This window comes from Mirounga leonina, unplaced genomic scaffold, assembly GCF_011800145.1.
Source record: "Mirounga leonina isolate KUSES-001 unplaced genomic scaffold, KU_Mleo_1.0 Mir_115, whole genome shotgun sequence".
Lineage (NCBI taxonomy): Eukaryota > Metazoa > Chordata > Mammalia > Carnivora > Phocidae > Mirounga > Mirounga leonina.
In genome coordinates this window covers 102,120,266-102,143,553 of record NW_023270268.1, presented here as the reverse complement: position 1 = coordinate 102,143,553, position 23,288 = coordinate 102,120,266, and the positions used below count along the sequence as shown (strand labels likewise).

Below are 23,288 nucleotides of genomic sequence, written 5' to 3'. Positions count from 1 at the left end.
AGTAAAGGTAAAAGAGCTTTTCCTCAAAGAGCTCACTATTTAGTGAAGGGAAAAAAATGTAAGCCATCATAACACGATAATAATATATGCTGCAATAGAGACATGCACAGGTTGCTATAGAAACTAAGCAGAATACATTGTAAGTTGGTTCCCAACCACTAATAGTGGTTGATGATTAATTTTTTCCAATTTGTAAGTTATTTCAATGGAGCTAAGAAAAAATACAATTTGAAAACCAAAACTAACTGTTAAAGCAAAATTGTCCAGGATGTGTTAAAGATCTGGCTTTTGTTTTGGTTGGTAATAGGTTCAACTTCTTGGGGCCGATGGCCTAGAGCAAGATGTTGGTGAGACTGATGATGAATCACCAGAACAGCGAGCCCGGAGACCAATGAATGCATTTCTCCTATTTTGCAAACGTCATCGCTCCCTTGTACGTCAGGAACACCCCAGGCTTGATAACCGAGGTGCTACCAAGATACTGGCTGATTGGTGGGCTGTTCTAGATCCAAAGGAAAAGCAGAAATATACAGACATGGCCAAGGAGGTAGGTTACAATGACAAGGTTTTGTGTTGGCTGTGAGCAATCAATCCCATACCTCCTCTCCCCCCGCCCGCCCCCGGTCTTCATATATGAAGTCCCTGCTGAAGGTCTAGCAGCACAAAGGTGAATCCTGAATCAAGTGTTATACGAAAACAGTTCCTATTCCTGAATTCAAGTCCACCTTCCAAATGCTGGTGGAGGTGCCAAGAGCAATCAATTGCCAAGTTTTTTCATTATGTATACTTCACAGATTGATGTGGGGGGTTGATTTTTATAAATGGGTAATTTATTTATTATGAATGGGGGTTTTAAAAAAATTTTTTCTAGGAACCGAGCTTCTCCTATTAGAGAATGCCCATGGTAAAGACGACAATCTTCGGTTACTCTAGTTGTGTGGTGGGAAAGAGTCTTCATCTAGTTCTAATGCTGAATAACCTTGTGACAGGATCTAAATCAATCACTGGGTTTCAGCCTTTTTTTTTTAATGTTATTAGAATGAGGAAATTGGGCAAAAGCATATCCCTTTCCGTTCTAACATTTTTTGATTTTGTAATAAATAGTTATTAAGAGATTTGCTTTGATTTATTTCTGTTGTGTGGGTAGTGCCTCATGAATATTCAGAACTAGTGAAGGAATGAATAGCAGTGAAACATGACGTGTTAGGATATGTGCATGAATGTAAACATAGGCAGAAGCACTTCCTGGAGGAAGGCTATTCAGAGAGGGGGGCACTTGGATCAGTTCTGACATGCTTTTAAAATGTATTGTGTAACGGATTTAGCAAGTGAAGGAAAAGCAAAGCAATATCGTAGTGGTTAAACTTGAAAGGAGTAATTCTCACATTATTCCTTCAGCATCGTAACTCCTTCAGCATCGTAACTTGCAAACAATCCTGATTCATGAAAACCCCTTCCACCCAAACATATGGTTAAGTTCTGTGAAAAGAGGAACCAGCAGGGGACAAAAATATAGAGTTTCAAGTGACACATTTTATTAGACATCTCAATATGTGGAAAAATAATTCTTTTAATTGCTGTGGTTTTATTGAGTTGTTTAACAAGCTAACATGTAACATAAAAATTTCTTATGCAGTGTTAAAGGATATTTGAATCCAGGGTATATGGTTAGCGTAGTTGTTATGTAATTAATGATCACATAAGACTTTGTGAGTTGGCTGTTATTAAAGACAGGATTTTGACTATGTAAGGGTATCTGGAATTTTTTTATTTTTTTTTAAGATTTTATTTATTTGAGAGAGAGATAGCCAGAGAGAGCATGGGGGAAGGGAACAGGGAGAGAGAGAAGGAGGCTCCCCGCTGAGCAGGGAGCCCCACCTGGGGCTCCATCCCAGGACCCCAAGATCACGACCAGAGTGAAGGCAGACGCTTAGGGGACTGAACAACCCAGGTGCCCTGGGTATCTGGAAAATTTAAAATCAGTTCCAGTAATACATGATTTTAAATGTTTCAGTAAATTTCAACTAATATAATAGTAATTAACAGCATTTTCCCATTAAATGGCCTTATTTTTTTTTTTATAGTCCTACACTTATATGATAAAATAATTATCTGAAACCTCATAGGGAACCGCATTAACTTCCTACAATTAAACACTTGAGTTTGATTTTGGATTGCTGTTTTTTGATAACATGCAGCCTGTCCCAAGTACATTGTTTGCCTTTTCTTAAATACTGCTAATTTACAAACCCAATAGGTGGCCACTTTTAAGAGGAGGAAGTATTATTTTCATACAGGAAATCTCTTACTAATTACTTAATTAGGCTCACAATATTTGCCATTGTGGTGCCCGTAATGAAATCTGTTAAGGTGGCCTCCCGCAATCTGCTACACGCAGAGGCAGATCTTCCACCTTGCAACCTGCCTTGTTTACAGTTGCTCTTAGGAAATGCTATCTCATTTCTAGTCAAGTGTGGAAGGTTCAGCCACATTGAAAATCATTATCTAATTGGTTTCTGGTCATAAGTGATACTGACTTGTTTCAGTTGTATCTACTGCATGGTTTCAAAATTACATTAAAGTGCAGGCCATTGTGCTGGTGCTTTTTGTGTTAATAGTACAGTCTTCATTGCAACGTCAGTTTCAGCAACAAAAAGCTTACTTGAGGGACTTGAGCATACCAAGTCAGTGGTGGGTGCTGATGATGAATAAGGTCTCAGCTCCTCAAGGTCCTCTCACCCAGGTAGCCATATACAAAAAAAAAAACAAAAACCTTTTGTAACATCTTCATTTCAAACACCAGATTTTAACTGTGTTCTCTATAGGCACAAGACATATTCTTTCAGGAAGGTTTTTGTGTGAATGTGGATACTTAAAAAGAGATATTTTTTAAAAGAAGTGAGCACTGTGTGATACAGCTTGGGAGGGTTTATTTTTTTAACCTGTTAAAACTTTCTCTGATGCTTTTCTTGCTCCTGATTATCTTTTAGTGCATCTGGTGAGAGCAAACAGCCATTCTGGGATTTGTTTTCAGTTTCTTGAATTATTGCCCAGTACTCATTTGCATTGTTGAAAAGAAAGGGTTGAATGAGGGTTTCATGCTGTCTGATGAATCTCATTAGAGCAATAACTGGTTATAAGTAATGCAAAAAATACCACCTTAAGGATATAACGTGGGTCATTTTCTTAAATGGATGTTCCCAGGCTCTGACTTCTGACTGTGGAGCTGCTGGGTAGGAGATGCAGGAACAACCTTACTTTTCCCTTTAACATCGTAGGTCTGCGCTCTTAAAAATACAGGAATACAAATCTGCGTTTTTGCCTAGGATATTGCTGGAACCCTCCACTTGTCATTTAAACTAATGATCGGAATTAATTAATTTATAGCCAGTTTAGAAGATCATTTATCTAGACCTTCAGGAAGAGTAGAGTAGGTGCCAAGAAGAAGAGAGGATCTGGAAAGTCAAAAACAATTTTGAATGACTTTATGATACCTTCTTTTTTGTAGGATGAGAGGCATAAGGCAGAATGCATGCATTTATTGATTGATTGGTTCATTCCAAGCTTGATGTTTTACAGAAGCACAAACACATAAAGTCAGTAATGATTGTCCCCATTCTTCAGAGGAAAGATCTAATAAGGCTCTTTGGAGTGTGTATCTTGACCAGGCACACATTGTAGAGCTGGGATACTGTTGCCTGTTTGACCCTAGCATTCTTTTACTATGTGATGCTGACTTAGATGCCTGCAAGATAAGAGGTTTGAGTAATTATGGTAGAAATGGTAACAATAAAATGTCAGGGGTCTAATGGAAGAGTCTGCTTGTGCTGGGGTGGGTATCAGTGAGGATATTTCAAAAGAGGCTTTATGGAGTTGATAGAATCTGTCCTGGGCTTTGGTACAGGATTCAGAGAGAAAGGCAGGGATAAGAGCAGATGTGGGATAGTAAGAACGATTTCAGGAGCAAGAAAGTTTGTTTTACCCCAAGCCTAGGATATGTGGAGGACACTAGTAGGAAATGATGATGTAAAGACAAAAATCATGAGACCAGGCTGATAAGTTCGAAGGTTCAGTTGTATTGCAATAAAACAACTCTGGAATTAAATGCAATAAAATGCAACCTTAAGGTAAACTATAATAGCCTTTTTTATCTATTGCCATTAGTACCCTAGGAAAGACTCTCGTCACCACAAAACTCCATGGAGTTTTAGTGATTAATTCTTCCTTCATAGTCCCTTTTTTTTTTTTTAATTTTAGGTTTTTTAAAGATTTTATTTATTTGACAGAGAGAGGAAGAGTGAGAGCAGGAACACAAGCAGGGGGAGTGGGAGAGGGAGAAGCAGTCTCCCCGCTGAGCAGGGAGCCCGACATGGGGCTTGATCCGAGGACCCTGGGATCATGACCTGAGCCGAAGGCAGACGCTTAACCGTTTGAGCCACCCAGGAGCCCCTTCCTTCATATTTCTTAAAGTTAAAACTAAACTATTCCCTTGCTTTGGCTTTATTAGAAATGGGTTCTTCTCCAAAGAAGACAGACTGTCATCTTCTCATATATTATAACTGTAGGGAATTTTTGTTGACTGTCACACGTAGGATGCTTAACAGCGTCTGTGTTCTTACAAGCATGCTGTGACATCTTGCATACCACTAAACTAGAGTAGCCCCTCATTTTTCCAGCATCCTTGAGAAACGGCTGTTACACATAAGTGATTTCCAGGTAGATGAAACTTGGCTGTTCGCTTATACATTTCATTTTACATATTTATCCCGGAAACTTTACTTAAAATTTTGTTTATATACTTCCTTACTTCAAGCATTCAGAATGCCTTTCAATACTTTTAGAAATTTCAAACCATTATTTCCAAACAGTAATTATTTTATATTTTGTAATTTGGCAAGACCTTTGTGAACAGTTAAGTTATGGTCACATTTTTCTATGTATATTAAGTGATTCTTAACTCTTCTTTTGAATTTCTTCTTTGCTTTTCCATGAGTCAGTCTTTTGGGTCCACCCTCAGCTGTTAGTTGACATTGCTGTCCTCTGCCAGCCACTTTTGGCTACATCTAATGACATGACTTATTCTATATGGGATTTTCTTGAGTATGATTTAATAGAGGCCCCACTACTTTGAAGGAATGTGGACAGTAAAACCAAAGACTTGGGCTCCATGTTTCATGGGAGGTCTTGTTTTTGAGACCTTTTCTGTTCCTGTGTTCCAGGTATCAGGACTTTCTTACTGTATTTATTTTGTTTTAAAGATTTTATTTATTTGAGAGGGAGAGCGAGCATGAGCAGGGGGAGGGCCAGAGGGAGAAAGGTAAGAGAGACTCCTCAAGCAGACTCCTGCTGATCTCAGAGCCTGACCTGGGGCTCAATTTCACAATCCTGAGATCATGACCTGGGCCGAAATCAAGAGTCAGATGCTTAACTGACTGAGCCACCCAGGTGCCCCTTTCTTACTGCATTAAAAAAAATATTTAAGTGTTTATTTTTGAGATGATAATAATCAATTTTTAAATAATGCTTTATTCTGCCCAGGGTTCTTTTATAAATATTTAACTCATTTAATCCTTATAATAATCCCAGAAGGTAGGGTTTTTTTTTGTTGTTGTTGTTGTTGTTTTTTGTTCTGTTTTGTTTTGTTTTCAGCAGCTAAAGATGAAGACACTGAGGCCCAGAATGGTAAAGTGACTTATCCAAGGAAGCAAGTTAGTAGTAGTAGAGCTTGAGTTCTCGGACTTGGCTTTCTCCCTTCTCAGAGGCCTTTCTGAGTTCCCACCTCTGTAGAATGTCAATAAAGGTGCCTGCCTTGCCCTCATAGGGTTGAGTAAGATGCAAGTAAGGCAATGTACATACAAGCATTCTGTAAAGCTTAAAATACTCTGCTGATGGTAGTTTTTGTCGTTTTCCTGATAAGCAACTGAAGTTTGTATTTGATACTTCTCTACCAAGTGATTATTTACTATTTTTATTAGGACCTGTTAACACAATGAAGGGCTACTAAAATGCAAAACTGAAACCCCAGAACCAACAAAATTAGTTGTATCATTTGCTTAACTTGGCAGGTACTATCCAGTGTGATTGATAGCCTCTAACAAGATAGATTTCAGTTGAGTGAGCTAACTACTTGCTTTCAGAAATACCCGTCCAGTTAGTAAATGTTTAAATGTTCAAATCAAGTAAAGTTATAAGGACTTTATAAGGAAGCCATAGCCAGTGATGAAAAATAGATCCCACAGCGAGTGATATATGGAGAATTTAAACGGAGTCTCTTAAAACTCATTTTGGTATTTGTTTCACATATTAATTTTTAGATTGATTGAGGGACCTAATACTCCAATATCCTGTAAGATGTTACTGTAGTAAATCTTGATTACTTTGGAATTGGTGATCATGCAAGGGATATAGATAAAAATTAATTTTTGCTCTGAAAAATTACAAATTCATACTGTAGATTATTTTGTAAGGAGAAAGTATGATTTAAGGAAAATACTAAACCTTAGTGAACACATTTTTTAAAAGAAAACACACATTTTACAAATCAAATTAATGTATGAATTTATTAATACATTTTCAGAAATATAAATAATGTTTTCTTTCCCAGATCCCTATCTACTTTTCACAAGGTAACAAATTACATTTTAAAAGAAATGCTGAAATTTTGATTTTTTTTTTATTAGTGCTAACTAATAAAACTGACTTTTCTCCTGATTTAGCTAAATTAGGGAGTAAAATTGTCCTTTTAAAAAATTTATATATGAAAATGAACCATTGTTGCCATGATAATCCTTACAGCCAATTTAAGTAACCTTATCTACAGCCAATTCAGTTTTTCCTTTATAACGTTCCTATAGTGGAACCAAACAATCTCCTGGTCACTTATTCAAGTCACTTTTTGAAATATATAATTTTTATTGGGGTGGCTTTAGCATGAGAGCGTGAAGGTTCATGTATAACTTAAAATATTTTTGTTCTGTCAAAACTGTAAGCTGAATTCCATGTTCTGTCACATAACACAGTCTAATTTTCTTCCTATTAAAAATAGTAAAAGTAAGGCGCCTGGATGGCTCAGTCGGTTAAGCGACTGCCTTCGGCTCAGGTCATGATCCTGGAGTCCCGCGATCGAGTCCCACATCGGGCTCCCTGCTCGGCGGGGAGTCTGCTTCTCCCTCTTACCCTCCTCCCTCTCATACTCTCTGTCTCTCATTCTCTCTCTCGCAAATAAATAAAATCTTAAAAAAAAAAAAATAGTAAAAGTAATTCAGATCAGGTAGTGCTAATTGAGTTTTATTATCTAAAGGAACAGTTTTAGAGTTAAAGCTCCTAGAACTAAGAAAGGACAGATAGTAACACTCGTCAAGCATCTCCCTCTCGTCTTCCCACCCTTGTGTAATATGATTTCTGCCCATGTGAAGAGGTACAGCTCTCTCAAAATTTATTATACACTGGGTCACTTACACCCCTGCAGAGTTACAAAATAAAAAAATGTGTTTTACCTGTTTTTTAAAAATCAGATACTTTTTTGTATAATCTCTCCTCTGTGGTTCCTGGCAGGTTGTGTTTTGTTTGTTTGTTTGTTTGTTTGTTTTTCAATCATGGTGGTATTTCGCATATTTGCACCAGAGTCAGCGGTCTTTATTTGTATAGACATTTCCAGCGTTCCCTACTCCTGGACCTCACCAGGGTTGCCATTCTCTTTTCACTATGTTGAGAAAATCTAGACTGAAATAATAGCTAGAAATACTACTGGATTTTAGATGCCCCGCTCCCCCATTAAAAACAAGTAATTGGAGAACAGTTAGTGTATTTTTCATTAACATTAAGGTACTTTTTAAGGTCAAATTTTCATTCTTATAAATGATTAAATACCAGAAAGGTATTTAATGTTGAGACCCAATTTTTAAAAGATTAAGATAAACAGAGTCTTGTTTTTTGGTATATAATAATGTCATTGTCATATATGAAGTAGACAAAATACCGTGACAGAGGGTGTGTATTTAAACCATTACTGAGTAACAGTGGTTTCCTATTATTGCTAATAAAGTGTTGTGGCGGTTGGGATCAGGGAAAAGGGACCAGCATGTGCTGAACACCTTGTATAAAGAACAAAGTGTGTCTGTACAGTAGATGCGCTTAGGTTATCTAAGCAATTGGAAATTTTGAAGAAAAAAAATGGAAACCATCAGGTGAACTTTAATTTTAATGGGAGATTTTTGAAAATCAGTAATTTAGCAAGAGGTTAGCTATCTATGAGATTGGACCAATAGCCCATGATTGATGTTCCTGGATGAAAACAGACTCCTGTCTCACTCCCTGCATGAAGAGCCCTGCCCTGGAGATCCAGATGGATGGGGCCTATCTCTTTGGCCCTTTAAATCCTGTAATGATGGATTTTTGTCCACATAGTTGACCAGAATGCTAACAGTTTCACTCAGTTATTTGCTTCATACTATATACTGTCTTCATTTCTCCCTTGCTCAGCCTTCTCTGTAATCCCTTTCCTAATAACCTCATCACAACAAATGATTAAGCCTTTCTGTTGCTTCTTATAGTTGAATCAGAGCAAGTGATTGATGAGGTGTCCACTTCCAAGGACAGAGAGACATCCTCATACCCCAAGGCTCTTTCTGCCTCCACCTTTGCTTGGTGTTCAAGTGTGTCTTTACATGAATTTATGACGTCTCCATGGAAGCTTTAAATTCCTAAAGGACAAGAGCTGTGTGTTATTCTTTTCTCTCTGTCCCACATTCTTAATGCTTTTGCTCAATATATTTCTGATGGAGCTAATGAATGCTGTCTTGTTACTGCTTGTTTATATTAAGTTTAAGGATCTGCGAGATTAATATTGTGATACAGATAAAGAGTACTGACCTACTGAATTCTCAGTTACCATTTTCCATAAAACCCCACATCCTCCAGGTCTTTCTCTCTCCTTCTGTTCTTCAACCCATAGGAGCTTTCCCCTTTCACAGATCCCTTGCAAAACCGTTTTTCATGCCTGAATTAGGGGAAGGCTTATGAACCATGCGTTTAAAAAAAAAAATGTTTGTGGGACTAATTGTGGGTTGTAAACAAGTTTGAAGGCGGAGACTTTAATTTAAGTTCTTAACTGGTGTCTCTCATCTAGTCCAGCATCTTTCACAACTCGGACTTGCTTCTTTAAAAACTCCAAAAAATTGTTTTATTTCTCATGACAAATGTATTAATTAATCTGTTTGAAAGTCTTTTGTCATTTTATAGAGTGGTGACCTTTGTCCAGATGACTATTCATCTGACACACCAGCCCAGGTGCCTTTTCCTGGGACACAATAATGATGCATGTGTCTGCTCCTTCCATTTTCACCTCACCCTACCATTTGTCACTCTCCACCTTCAGACGGGAGGCAAGGCTATTTGTCTGCTTCAGCTTAATATGTAAATCCCCCATGCAGGTGAATGCACTGGAGTAGGGTGTCTCTTATATCACATTTGTTACCTCCAAATTTATTCTGCTATGTATGGTAAGTTCTAGCTTGGCTCTGGCCTTGTGTCCTTATTTTAATTATTTTTGTAAGAAAAGTGGAACTGTATTTTTTCATTATTCTGTGCTTACCTTCCTTCTACATGTACCCATGTAGCAACATACAGAGGTACAGCTTTTAGGTTTAAAAAAAAAAAAAAAGCTTATTCAGAAAAGTTGAGTTAAGATAATTTGGGGATAATTCTAAACCACTGATTATTAACACTTGCATTATATTACTTACAGTACAGTTTTCATTTACATGATTTAAAGTGAAAGAAGGGAAAAGTTTATATGGATTCTATATACTTTCTTATGCCAAGGATAAAAGAATCTTTTTTCCTGTTGGGATAAATAAAAAGCTCTTTGGAGCGTATACTAAATTAGTTTACACATGGAGTGAGCATTATTTTAAAGGGCAAGCTTATGGGATTGAAACAATTGTATTGATTTAATAAAGTTTCTAGCAGTTAGCAATATGGAATAATTGAATACATGGAAAATACATTTTTATTAGATGATATAACTTTTGGCAATGTATAATGCATAACAATAAATATATTTCATTTGGTTTTATTACCACAAAAGGGGAAAGAAGCAACAGAGTTGGCAGAAAGAGTTATAGGAGAAAGTCACAAAAATAAAGGGAAAAGGAGGCTCTTGTCAGTGTAGGTCGAAACCTCCAATTTAAAGACATAAAGTTTGTGATGGATTAATTGCAACATCACCCATCACAGCTCTCAGCGTGTTCACGTTTGCAGTCGCATGTGCTCATTATAAAATCCTGGAATGTCGGTGCTTCCCAGATACTTAGTTTTCTATGAACTGAGGGTTTACAGCAATGCTGGCTGTGTCAGGCAAGTCTGTTGGCACCTTTTTTCCAAGAGCATTTGCTCACTTCATATCTCTGTGTCACCTTTGGGTAATTCTTGCAATATTTCCAACTTTTTCATTATTACATTTGTTATGGTGGTCTGTGTTCGGTGATTACAGCTTGCTGAAAGCTCAAATGATGGTTAGCATTGTTTAGCAATAAAGAATTTATAATTAAGATATTTCATTGTTTTGGGGCGCCTGGGTGGCTCAGTCGGTTAAGCAACTGCCTTCGGCTCAGGTCATGATCCTGGAGTCCCAGGATCGAGTCCCGCATCAGGCTCCCTACTCGGCGGGGAGTCTGCTTCTCCCTCTGACTCTCCTCCCTCTCGTGCTCTCTGTCTCTCATTCTCTCTCGCAAATAAATAAATAAAATCTTTAAAAAAAAAAAAAGATATTTCATTGTTTTTTTAAGATAGAGTGTTATTGCACACTTAATAGACTGTAGTATAATGTAAACGTAACATTTATATACACTGGGAAACCAAAAAACCCATCTGACTGGCTTTATGGTGACACTCACTTTATTGCGGTGGTCTGGAAGTGAACCGACAGGATCTCTGAGGTACACGTGTGCTCTTTCCTCCACGTGGTCCAGCATCCTCAGCTGAAGAGTTCTACTCTTGTTCCCCTTCTCATCACTCTGATCTTAGCTTATTTATCCCAAAACTGGTTATGTTGCTTTAAGTTTGCCTGCATTTGCCTTACCAGTACATCAAAGCACAGATTATATTTTTGGCATACTTACCAAATTAAGCAGTGAGCAGAATCTGGTTACTGGCTCTGGTAGTGACTCACAGTTTGTAATGTGCACCTGATACCCACTTTAAACTGGGTGCCAAATAATGCACTGCAGTTTACAGTAACCCTACGTATGGGTGGTATTGTTCTTGGTTTATGGAAACTAAGGGTGAGGCCCAGAGAGGTTATATTCTCTATCTTTGGTCACTCTAGCCCTAAGTGGAGGTGCTAGGGTTTGATTTCTGCTCTTTCTGTCTTCAAAGCCCTTGCTCTTTCCCTTACAAATAACTCCCTCTACCATGGTAAGACATCTTTTTGGATACTTAAAAAAAGATATGGGTCAAAAGATACAAATGTGTTGCTTCTGGACCCATCTTCCACAAATGAACTTTCTCGTAGTTAAATCCACATCCTATCTCTAAAGCCCTGAGCTGAGATTATCATTCTTCTATAAGTAAAGCCACAGAAGTTATTGAAAGTATTTTTTCATTCATTAATTAATGGTGGGGGGGGTGAGATATGAAGGCTATTAGAACTTTTTCAGTCTGTATATTAATTAAAATCTGTTATCCTTTATTTATAGTATAAAGATGCATTTATGAAAGCAAATCCTGGCTACAAATGGTGTCCTACCACAAATAAGCCTGTGAAATCCCCAACACCCACTGTCAACCCACGAAAGAAACTATGGGCCTTCCCATCTGACTCTTCAAGAGATTTGCCGAGCCCCAAGAAAGCAAAGACTGAAGAAATGCCTCAGCTAAACTTTGGAATGGCTGGTGAGTTTAGACATTATTTCAGTGATTCTTTTTAAGGACAAGGCAATACATTTAGGTAGTATTTTTAATGAAATATATATATATATGTAATATATACATAGAGAGAAGAGAAAGAGAAGCAAAATTTATAACCAGTGTGAAGCAATGCAAAGATATAGCATATCTGAAAGCTTTGGAACACGACATACATAGAATGTGTATGTATAATTAAAGGCAGTGTGGACCAAGTAGTAGAGTCATTGTATATACATGTGAATTTCTGACATTGACATTATGGAAAGGCAGACAGGGAATTTTATGATGCAACAAAGTAGCTTACCCATACATACACATTATTAAGCTGTCCCAATAAGTATCTTAGTTATTGTGGGTACTTAAAAAGCCGTAATTATGTTGATCATCTGAGGGATTTGGAACATCTAGGGCAAGAATATGAACAGTTCAGTCACAAATCTGAGATGGATCTGACAGCTGTTTCTTAGAAGGAGTTCCCATCCTGCCCCCACACCCCCATTCCTGTATGAGCCAGGCAAATTAAAACTTCCAGACGGTCCCATTTGTTATGGGACCTTTAATACTCTCTGGGTGGTAAGGAATGCTAAAGCATTTATTACCGTGAAAGAAAGTACTTCTATTCATTCTGCAAATGGCTCTGTCTTCCTGGCTATTGCAGTGCAGTAATCAAGAGGGAAATTTTCCAGGATAAAATTGGGAGATTGGGCAGGGTGGAAGCTGTGAAGTTGGTGTTGAGCTAAATGGTTCCTATTTCATTATTATAAACAAATTTTCTTCAGAATGAGAGCACTGAACCATTTGCAGTATGGAGAGCCTGGGAAAGGAGGTTGAGCAATATTGTGATAATACTTTTTTTTGTTTTTAAATGCAGTTTTATTGAGAAATAATTGACCTACATTGTTGTGTAAGTTTAAGACATAAAGACTGATGGTTTGATTTACACATATTTATTGTGAAATGATTACAACAGGGTCAGCTGTCTCATATAGATACAATAAAAAGAAGAGAAAGGGAAAAAAAGGAAAAAAATTTTCTCCTTGTGATGAGAATTCTTAGAATTAACTCTCTTAACAACTTTCCTGTTTGTTATACAGCAGTGTCAGGTATAGGCATTACGTTGTACATTACGTCCCTGGTACTTACTTATCCTGTAAGTAGAAGTTTGTGACCACCTTTCCTCCAGTTCTTCCTCCACGCTCTCTCTCTGCCTCTGATAATCACAAGTCTGATTTCTTTCTCTGTTTTTTTTTTTAATTTTTTTCTTTTTTTTCTTTTAAAGATTCCACATATAAGTAAGATCATATAGCATTTGTCTTTCTCTGACTTATTTCACTTAGCATAATGCCTTCAGGGTACATCCATTTTGTCACAAATGGTAGGATTTCTTCATTTCTTATGGCTGAATAATATCTCACTGTGTGTGTGTGTGTGTGTGTGTATATAATTACGTCGTCTTTATCCATTCATCCATCAATGTTCACAAGGTGTTTCAGTGCACACATGGAATATTTTCTAGGACAGACCATATGTTTAGGCCACAAAACAAGTCTTAGCAAGAAAACTAAAATCATACCAATGATCTTGTGACCACAATGGCATGAAACTAGAAATTAAAAACAAGAGGAAAACTGAAAAATTAAAAAACACATAAAAATTAAACAGCACTCTATAGAAAAACCAATGGATCAAAAAGAAATTAAAGGGGAAATAAAAAGTTTCTTGAGAAAAGAAAATGGAAACATAATATACCAGAATTTGTGGGATACAGCAAAAGCAGTTCTAAGAGGGAAGTTCATAGCAACAAATGCCTACATTTAGAAGCAAGAAAGATTCCAAAGAAACAACCTAACTCCATGCCTTAAGGAACTAGAAAAAGAACAGAGCTCCAGTTAGCAGAAGGGAAATAATAAAGATTCAATCAGAAATAAATGAAGTAGAGAATAGAAAAACAAGAGAAAAAGTTATAACCAAACTAAGAGTTGGTTCTTTGAGAAGATAAACAAAATCAACAAAGCTTTAGCCAGACTAATCGCAGAAAAAAGATGAAGGACCCAAATCAACAAAATTATAAATGAAAAAGGAGATATTACAACTGATACCAGAAAAATACAAAGGATCATAAGACACTGTGAACAACTGTATGCGAACAAACTGGACAACCTAGGAGAAATTCTTAGAAACATGTGACTTACCAACACCAGATCAGTAAGAAATAGAAAATCTTAATAGACCAATTATGAGTAAGGAGATTGAATTAGTAATCAGAAAGTAATCAGAAGAAAAGCCCAGGACCAGATGGCTTAACTGGTAAATTTTACCAAACATTTAAAGAAGAATTAACACTAGTTCTTCTCAACGTCTTCCAGAAATATCAGAGAAGAGGGAACACTCCCAAACTCATTTTACAAGGCCAGCATTATTCTGATATCAAAACCAAAAAGAAAACTATAAGCCAATATCCCTGATGAATATAGATTCAAAAATTCTCAATAAAATACTAGCAGACTGAATTCAGCAGCACATTAAAAGGATCATTCACCATGATCAAATGGGATTTATCCTGGAGATTCAGGGATGATTCAACATAAATCACTGTGATACATCACATTAATTGAATAAAAAGAATCATATGATCCTCTCAATAGATACAGAAAAAGCATTTGACAAAATCCAATATCCATTCATGATAAACACTCTTAACAAATTAGGCACAGAAGAAACATACCTCAACATAATAAAGGCCATATATAACAAGCCCACAGCTAACATCATACCTAATGGTGAAAGGCTGAAAGCCTTTCCTCTTAATATCAGGAATAAGACAAGGGTGTCCACTCTTACCACTCTTATTCAGGCATGATACTGTAAGTCCTAGCTAGAGCAATAGGCAAGAAAAAGAAATAAAAGAAAAAAATCAGAACTGAAAAAGAAGTAACATTATCTGTGTGCAGATGACATGACATTATATTTGGAAAATTCTACAGACTTAACCAAAAAACTATTGGATCTAATCAATGAATTCAGTAAAGTTGCAGGATACAAGATTAACATAGAAAAATCTGTAGCATTTCTATACACTAACAACAGATTTTCTGAAAAAACTAAATCGATCCCATTTACAATAGCATCAAAACAATAAAGATACTTAGAAATAAATTTAACTAAGGAGGTAAACTATCTTTGAAAACTACAAGACACTGATGAAAGAAATTAAAGAAGACACAAATAAATGGAAAGGTATCCTGTGTTCAAAACAATACTGCCAAAAGCCATCTATAGATTGAATGCCATCCCTATCAAGATTCCAATGGCGTTTTTTACTGAAGCAGAAAAAACACTCCTGAATTTATATGGAACCACAAAAGACCCTGAATAGCCAAGGAAATCCTGAGAAAGAACAAAGCAGGTGGCCTCATACTTTCTGATTTTAAGCTATACTATAAAGCCATAGTCATTAAGACAATATGGTACTGGCATAAAAAACAGATAGACAGCCCAATGGAACAGAATCGAGAGCCCATAAATAATCCCAAACATACACAGTTAACCAATATTTGATAAGGAAGCCAAGAATACCAAATGGAAAAAAAATCATCTTTCCAATAAATGGTGCTGCAGTAATTGGATATTCACATGTAAAAAAATGAAAATGGACCCATATCTTAAACCATAAAAAATTAACATGAAGTGGATTAAAGATTTAAATGTGAAACCTGAGACCATGAAAATCCTAGAAGAAAACATAGGAGTAAAGCTCCTTGGCATACGTCTTGGTAATGGTTTTTTTTCGATACGACATCTAAAGCACAAGCAACAAAATAAAAAGTGAACAAGTTAGAGACTACATTACAAAGCTTCTATATAGCAAAAACAAGCATCAGCAAAGTGTAAAGACAACCTACAGAACGCTAAAAAATAGTTCTAACCACATTTCTGAGAAGTTAATATCCAAAATCTATAAGGAACTCCTACCACTCAATGGTAAAACCAAAAAACACCCAAGTAAAAAGTGGGCAGAGGCGCTGCATAGACATTTCTCCAAAGACATACAAAAGACCAACCAGGTACACGAAAAGATGCCCAACATTACTAGTCATTAGGAAAACGCAAATTAAAACCACAATGAGATATACTGCCTCATGTCTATTAGAATGAACATCAGAAAGACAAGCAATAACAAGTGGTGGGGATGTGGAGAAAAGGGAGCCCTGTTGCTTGTAAATTGGTATAGCCACTAAGGGAACACAGTATGGAGGATCCTCAAAAAGTTAAAAACAGAACTCAGTTAATTCAGTGTGTAGTTTATAGCGTAACAAAGTACGTGGTGTTGTCATATATAAACGCTAAGAAATGCAGTCTAACATAATGGCAGCATTCTGAGGAAACACAGTCTTCAGGTGATTGCTGTGTAGGAGTCTATGGTAGAATTCTAGGTAAAGCCCCGCCCCCCTTGATGCTCCTACATATCCCAGAAGAATCAAAACAGAGCTCTGTCCTTGTTTAGCTGTCATTGTACAATTTTCGTTTCACCTTGCTTGCTAGCAGTGTTGGTGAGCTCTCTGGACTTCCCAAATTGTATCAGTTGAAGTGTTTTATAATAAAACATTTTATCATCGGGGCCATAAAAGAGTATATGGATGATGGGCTGCCAACTGAATTCCTTTGATTACCATTTGTCTTCCAGGCCTTTTTCTCCCAGTTTTAAATATCAGTAGGTGTTTTTCATACAATAGCTCTTCACAAACCAATCATAATTGTGGATAAAGCTATGAAAGCTTTGAGAGCTACGAAAGATGTTTGTTTTTAGCACCATATTTGACAGTTTATTAATTTACCTTTTGTACCTACAAATCAAAAATATGAGACCTAGACATCAGCCAAGATACTTACAGGTCAGCTTTACAAAAACAATGTTCTTTAAAGTGAAATAAAGAAGGAAAACACCTTCTTGAGTTTGTGTCATTACGTGAGGCTCTGTGACAGATGTCGGTAATCCACGGTCAGGTCTTTGTTAAGCTAGTGTATAGTGGATAGCATTGTTCTAAAATTTCCAGTTGTGCCTCTTGCAGCTCAATGAAGGCAAATGGATTTGCCTTTAGTTAAAACATGGTGCTTAGCTGTTTGAATCTAGGGGATCCTCATAGGGCCTTGAGAGGACAGTGTAAGCTTTTCCTCAACATGGAATCTATTGTTTTTCCAGTAGTCCTGGTCACATGACATTTTGCTATTTTGAATAATCCCAAAGCAGCTAAATGTATGATTTCCAAGAAGAGAAAGCTGTGCAGAATTTAGTACAGGTCCTCTTGGTAAAGAGAAAGCAAAGCATGCTATGTGCATATTTTTGATGTTTCTAGATAACATTGTATAAATATAAATTAATGTAAAGGATGATGGTAACTTTTTGGTCTATGTTTTACTATCTATACAGCAAACTTCTGGCAAAGTCACATTGGTATATAACAAATAGATGGTCATGTAAGCATGTTCCTATTTTACTTTAAAATTTGAACTAACACATTTTTTATTTCTCTTAGAAGGCAACCATCCAGTCCTCCTGATCTCTGAATGACAGCTGCAAAAGTATTTAGCTACCCAGAGAACCAAATTAAAATTTTACTTTATGCTAAATTCATTTCCCCCTCATTTTAATTTTAAATAGATTAAAATGTCTATTTTACCAAACACAGTAGTTCTTAAACTTCACATTTAATTAAAGACGAAATTTTTAAGACAACAACAAAGAGCCTTGTTTCATCACAACAACCAGAGTTCCCGTGTATTCCATATGTGGCGTCTTCCTGTGGGGCTACTTTCTAACATGGAGCTGTTTCTTGACCACCTGATCATTGGGTGACCTGTGTTCCCCTCTAATAACCTTTCCTTCCTTCCTTCCTAAGATTTTATTTATTTATTTAATTGACAGAGAGAGAGAGAGAGCCAGAGAAGGAACACAAGCAGGGGGAGTGGGAGTGGGAGAGGGAGAAGCAGGCTTCCCGCTGAGCAGGGAGCCCGATGCGGGGCTCGAACCCAGGACCCTGGGATCATGACCTGAGCCGAAGGCAGTTGTTTAACCAACTGAGCCACCCAGGCGCCCCTTCATTCTTTCTTTTTTAATAACTTCAGATTCTTCTTTCAATTTTTAAAAACAATTTGACTGTGTATAAGATGTGATCAGAGTGGCTTCATGAGTTAAGACAGATCGTTTCCAAAGATATACTTAAGTTCCTATCTTTAAACAAAAAAGAGGGAAACCCCTCCATGTCTTCAGGCAGCAGTATGCCTGATTCTCACTTTCAATTGAGGAGAGATTCCTAAAATTAAAAATGCATTTATATTGGACCTGTGTGCATGAGGACAAGCACTGAGTCCCCAACCTTAAGGGATATAGGTTTCTTATTTTCTTTAATACTTGTTTAGTCATAACCCTGGGTTGTAGATCTACTGCTTTGCTGTTTTTATTTTGTCTTTTTGTTTCTGTTGATTATTGAAGGAATGAAAACAAAGGCCTTTAGTAATATAAAAAGGATTCATTTTAAATCCAAAAAGTATTTTGAGGAAGCACCTGACTATACCCCTAAGATTTAAAATATCAAAAATACATCATTGTCTAATTTAAATTTGTGAAAGTTTTCGAGAAAGATTATTTGAACAAAGCCCTCTAGATTTTGGAAGACTCATTTATAAATTTCTCTCTGTTCTCTCGTTTCTCATATAGCCTGGTACTTTTTATCCGTCCTAGTTTTCCATAGTAGAAATAATAATTTGAGAATAAGAATCTCAAACTTCTTAGACATCAAGCATAAGCAAATCCATTGAAACTTGCCATTCATTAAGGCAAGACACATCACATTAGGAGATAATTCATATTATAAACAACTGTGGTATTGAAGAAAGGGTTATGTTGAAATGGTGGGACAATAGGGGGATTTAAAAGGCTCACAAAAGTAGGAGTACTTACATATATGCTGGATTATTGCTGTATGAAGAGTTTTGAAAGTTTTCTATAACAAGTTATATATGGTTCTGTTGGATTTCGAGTCTTTGTTAACAAGTCTTCCTTTTTGACTCTGTGTGGATTATATGTACTTCATGCTTGTAAATTGATGATTTATTTGTTTTTGACTTTTAGATCCTACTCAAATGGGAGGCCTGAGCATGCTGCTTTTAGCTGGAGAACATGCTCTTGGCACACCAGAGGTAAGCTGGTCCTCACGCTGGGGCTTGAAAACACAGACATTTGTATTCTTTTCATGCTCTTAGTTCTGTAGTTTCACTGTTTATAGCTCATGAGCAAACTTTATCTTTTTTTTTTTTTTTTTTTGGTCAAGATCTATATGAGCTTTGTATTGTGCCTTGAGTATAACAGAAGTGGTATAAATAAACCCAAGAGGATGCAAATTAAGAAGTTAGGAGCAGATTTTTTGAGCTTTGTGAACCTAAGAGAAAGAAATGGAATGTACAGATAATTAGCATTTGCCACGATTGTGTCATGGGTCTGTAGCGTGGGTCCTATGATTCATTCCCTCTATTCATAACATACCCTGCTTTTGTGATGTTCTCTTGTAGACTTGCTCGTGAAAAGATGAGAGTTTAACTGTCAGTTTCTCTGGTACCTGAATAAATCCAAACTGCTGTTTTTGAAACGTGGCTTTCCAAGATTGTTTTATTCTTTAAAATGGAAAATTTAAGAGGACCCAGGCCCTCATGACCTTGGTTTTATGATCTCTTATTTCCTTGTGGTTACTGGGCTGCTTTTACAAAATATTTTAGGTATGGTTTTGATGGGCAGGTCATAGCAGTTAACCATGCATAGTTTGCATTTGTGGAATTTCTCTCTTTTCCAGTCTCATTTAACAAAGGCCAGACAAATTAACCTGCAGGTCATGTTATTTTACCACACTCAGGTACCTGAGATGGAGACTTCTCAGTCCCAACCAGAGTCACTATTTATGGTCAAATAGCAGTCAGCTCAATTCTACTGAAGATATATATATATATTTTACTTGTTTTAAAGTTATGAGTATGCCTTACAGAGTACAGTTGACTCCTATTCAAATAGTGATTTTAGAAGATACCATGTAAGATATTTATATCACAAAGGCCATTATTTTTTAAAAGATTTTATTTATTTATTTGACAGAGAGAGAGACACCGAGAGAGGGAACACAAGCAGGGAGAGTGGGAGAGGGAGAAGCAGGCTTCCCACAGAGCAGGGAGCCCGATGCGGGGCTCGATCCCAGGACCCTGGGATCATGACCTGAGCCAAAGGCAGACGCTTAAGGACTGAGCCACCCAGACCCCCTTCACAAAGGCCATTATTATATATAGTTTACATTTGGGATCCATAGTAGTTGACTATATATTCAATTTAACATAATTATTTTGACTCCATTCAGTTTAGGGTAGCAAAAGAATGTGTAAACGGGTGTACTGGCAGTTATTTACATTGTACTAATCTTAAGCTGAAAAAAATAAACATGTCACTTTATACCTTTGTATACTCATTATTCAGCATTTTTTTTTCCTAACACAATAGAATTCTCGGAAATCATTTCGCTTTCTAACACATGGCTACCTAATAGCAATCAGACTGACTCTCACTTAGGTATAGAGTATCGCAAGCATGTTCCAAAAGGTGGATGTTGGAATAATAATGCACACTTGACCTTTCAACAGTGTGACTCACGATTTCCAAGAATGTACTATATTGTGAAAGTCAACATCATCTTTTCTAACAGATTATATTATAATGGTGTTTTCTTCCCAACTTCTGTTACCATTCTTTCTAACTTCTTGGAACACATGTAAATAAATAAACATCTGTAGAACTTACAGATAGTCAAAGAAAGGACTGCCTTTTTCCCCCCTTTTTGCTTAAAGTTTGCCTCCCAGGCTCTTTTCAGGGAGAAGTTCTCCCTTTTAAGAACAGCAGGTTTTTGACCTGCGTAATTTAAACAGGGGTCAACTTTTTTTTTTTTTTTAAGATTTTATTTATTTATTCATGATAGACAGAGAGAGAGAGAGAAACAGAGGGAGAAGCAGGCTCCCAAGGAGCAGGGAGCCTGATGCGGGACTCGATCCCAGGACCCTGGGATCATGACCTGAGCCGAAGGCAGACACTTAACCATCTGAGCCACCCAGGTGCCCACAACAGTGGTCAACTTTTTATTTGGGAGGAAGGGGAACTGTTTTGAGAATACTCAAGCTAAAGAAGTTTATAAAGGTAAATTACTTAGAGAAGGGAATCTATGCTAGGGAGGAAGTTGCCAGCAATTAGGTCTTGAAGAACCACTTCTAAGGATACATCTCTTTCTTCTTACTTCCTACTTCTCATCTCAGACGTATATTTAGGTAACTAATCTTGAGATACTGAAACAATAAAACAGTGAGTGTTGTACAAAATTAACCTGTCTAAATATGGTTCATTTTGAGAGTTCATATACATATCATCAGTAAACTTCATTTAGCATCTGTTTTCTTTGCAAAATCTTGTCTCATTCTAAATATGTAAACATGGTTGTAGAATGTTAGGGGCCTAGATACATAGACAGATGATGAACCTAAGACAAATATAGCAAATATGTACTTCTATTTTCCTAAGAAAATTATCAGGGTAATGAGATAAGGAAAGAGAGTTACAGAAATTTCATACTGCTGACATTTGGAACAATTACTGTGATATCTGTTTATACTATTACGTAGGACCAGTCAAATAAAGTGACATTTTACAAAAATTCTGCCACAGAGAAAGTCTAATCATAACGGCTTTTTTAAGTGCCATGACAGAATTCTTATTCTGAAATATTATTCTTAAAGGAAGGAGATTTTCCTTTGTTCATTAACCTGAAACCTAACTACATAGGAAAAAATCCTTAAAAGTCTATATTTTTAAATGTAGAAATTTTAATATAGGTAATAGTTGTTTTTAAAAAATAATTCTAGAAGGCATAGAGGCTTACTGTAAATAATAAATTTTCAGAATAGTAAATAATATACCTGAATATCTTGTAATATCTAAAGTAATAAAATTCCAGATTAAAACCTTCTTTGTCCTGTAATATTTCCTGGATCTACCTGACTTGCCCTTAGAGTCTTTAGAGAGAAATCATAGGTTCTTGAGCTATCAGTGGGAAAATGACAAAGAAAATGTTTGAGTTTTCTCTTTTTCCTGAATCTTCTGATTAACTCTGATATTGCCATAATAAGTTTGCAGCATTATTAAGTGTACATTTGTACATGCTACTGTTATGGAGGCAGGCTTAGTTTTTAATTGTGCTAACTTTTTCTCTGATGAATAAAGGGGATGACATTTGTATTTACAGTTTGTTTGATTCTTTTATTTTTCACATAAATGGTTAGCCCTGTATTTCCTTTATATCCAGAGTACATTGAAATGCATTAAACTGCTTGTCATTCATTTATGGATGAGGAAGCAAAATAGATGTATTAGCAGGACACACGTAAAGGAGTGAGCCGCCCCCCCACCCCCCCCAGCCCCCGGCTCAACGTGCCACACTCAGCTGGTCTCTCTTGAGACTTGGTGAAATGTAAACATGGAAGTCTCACTAAGAAATACCCCATAATAGTGAGGGAAACAGAAAGAATGTTACCAGTGAATATGAAATATTAGCAAAGATATTTAAATCAGAAGCCAAATGGAAGTTGTTTAATCAATAAAATACAGGATAAGGATCAGCTGAAAATAGGCCTGCAGAGGGCTGCAGTGGAGGTGAGAGGCAATCTGTTCTACATGACAATGACATTTTCATCAGACTGTGGGAAGAGCGAAAGAGAAGGCAGTTACATAAAGAGAGGTAAGCCCTTACATTTCATATCAGGGAGTTATTATCTAAAGATGAAAAGGCAATGAATAAAGTTTATAATTATTATTTGATCTAGAGTTTGGAGAAATGATCTCCAGGACTAAAAATTGTCTATCCTATTATATTTGTTACTTTAATAAAAATGCAAAGCTAAATAAAATTTAAGAAATAAAGTCAGGGAGTGCTGCATTTCAGAGACTATGAAGGAAACCTGTTACTCGACACATAAATAGAGAGCAGCTTCGGTCAGTATTGGAAAGGACCACACTCAGTATCAGGGCTGAGTCAGTGCCAGAAAGTCCTGACTAGAACAGAAGGAGGGGTGGTTTGGGGAGTAATAGAAAATGTAATAAGTTAGGCAGAGTAATCATAGCTGATGAGAAGGTTTGACGGCATCAATATCTAGTTGTGATGGAAGGCAAACTTTCAAATGTGTGGAAAGTGTATTAGATGTTAGGTCTGTGATTTTAGAATGCCTGGTTCTTTTTTTGGAACCAACAGATAGAACAGTAAAGTCATGGTCAAGCCACTTTTTTCTTGCCTTCCATCCTGTAAAAT

At 36.6% G+C, this 23,288-nt stretch overlaps 1 protein-coding gene across 14 annotated transcripts in view; it reads left to right on the top strand.

Annotated features, from left to right (window-relative positions):
* Nucleotides 1–23,288, top strand: part of BBX (BBX high mobility group box domain containing) — a 276,405-nt gene that overhangs the window by 179,179 nt on the left and 73,938 nt on the right. For all 14 annotated transcript variants that reach the window (XM_035000231.1, XM_035000233.1, XM_035000230.1 and 11 more), the window contains 3 exons: nt 308–547; nt 11,697–11,892; nt 19,037–19,104. In XM_035000231.1, coding sequence (XP_034856122.1) covers nt 308–547; nt 11,697–11,892; nt 19,037–19,104 — 504 coding nt within the window. The remainder of the gene's footprint in view (nt 1–307; nt 548–11,696; nt 11,893–19,036; nt 19,105–23,288) is intronic.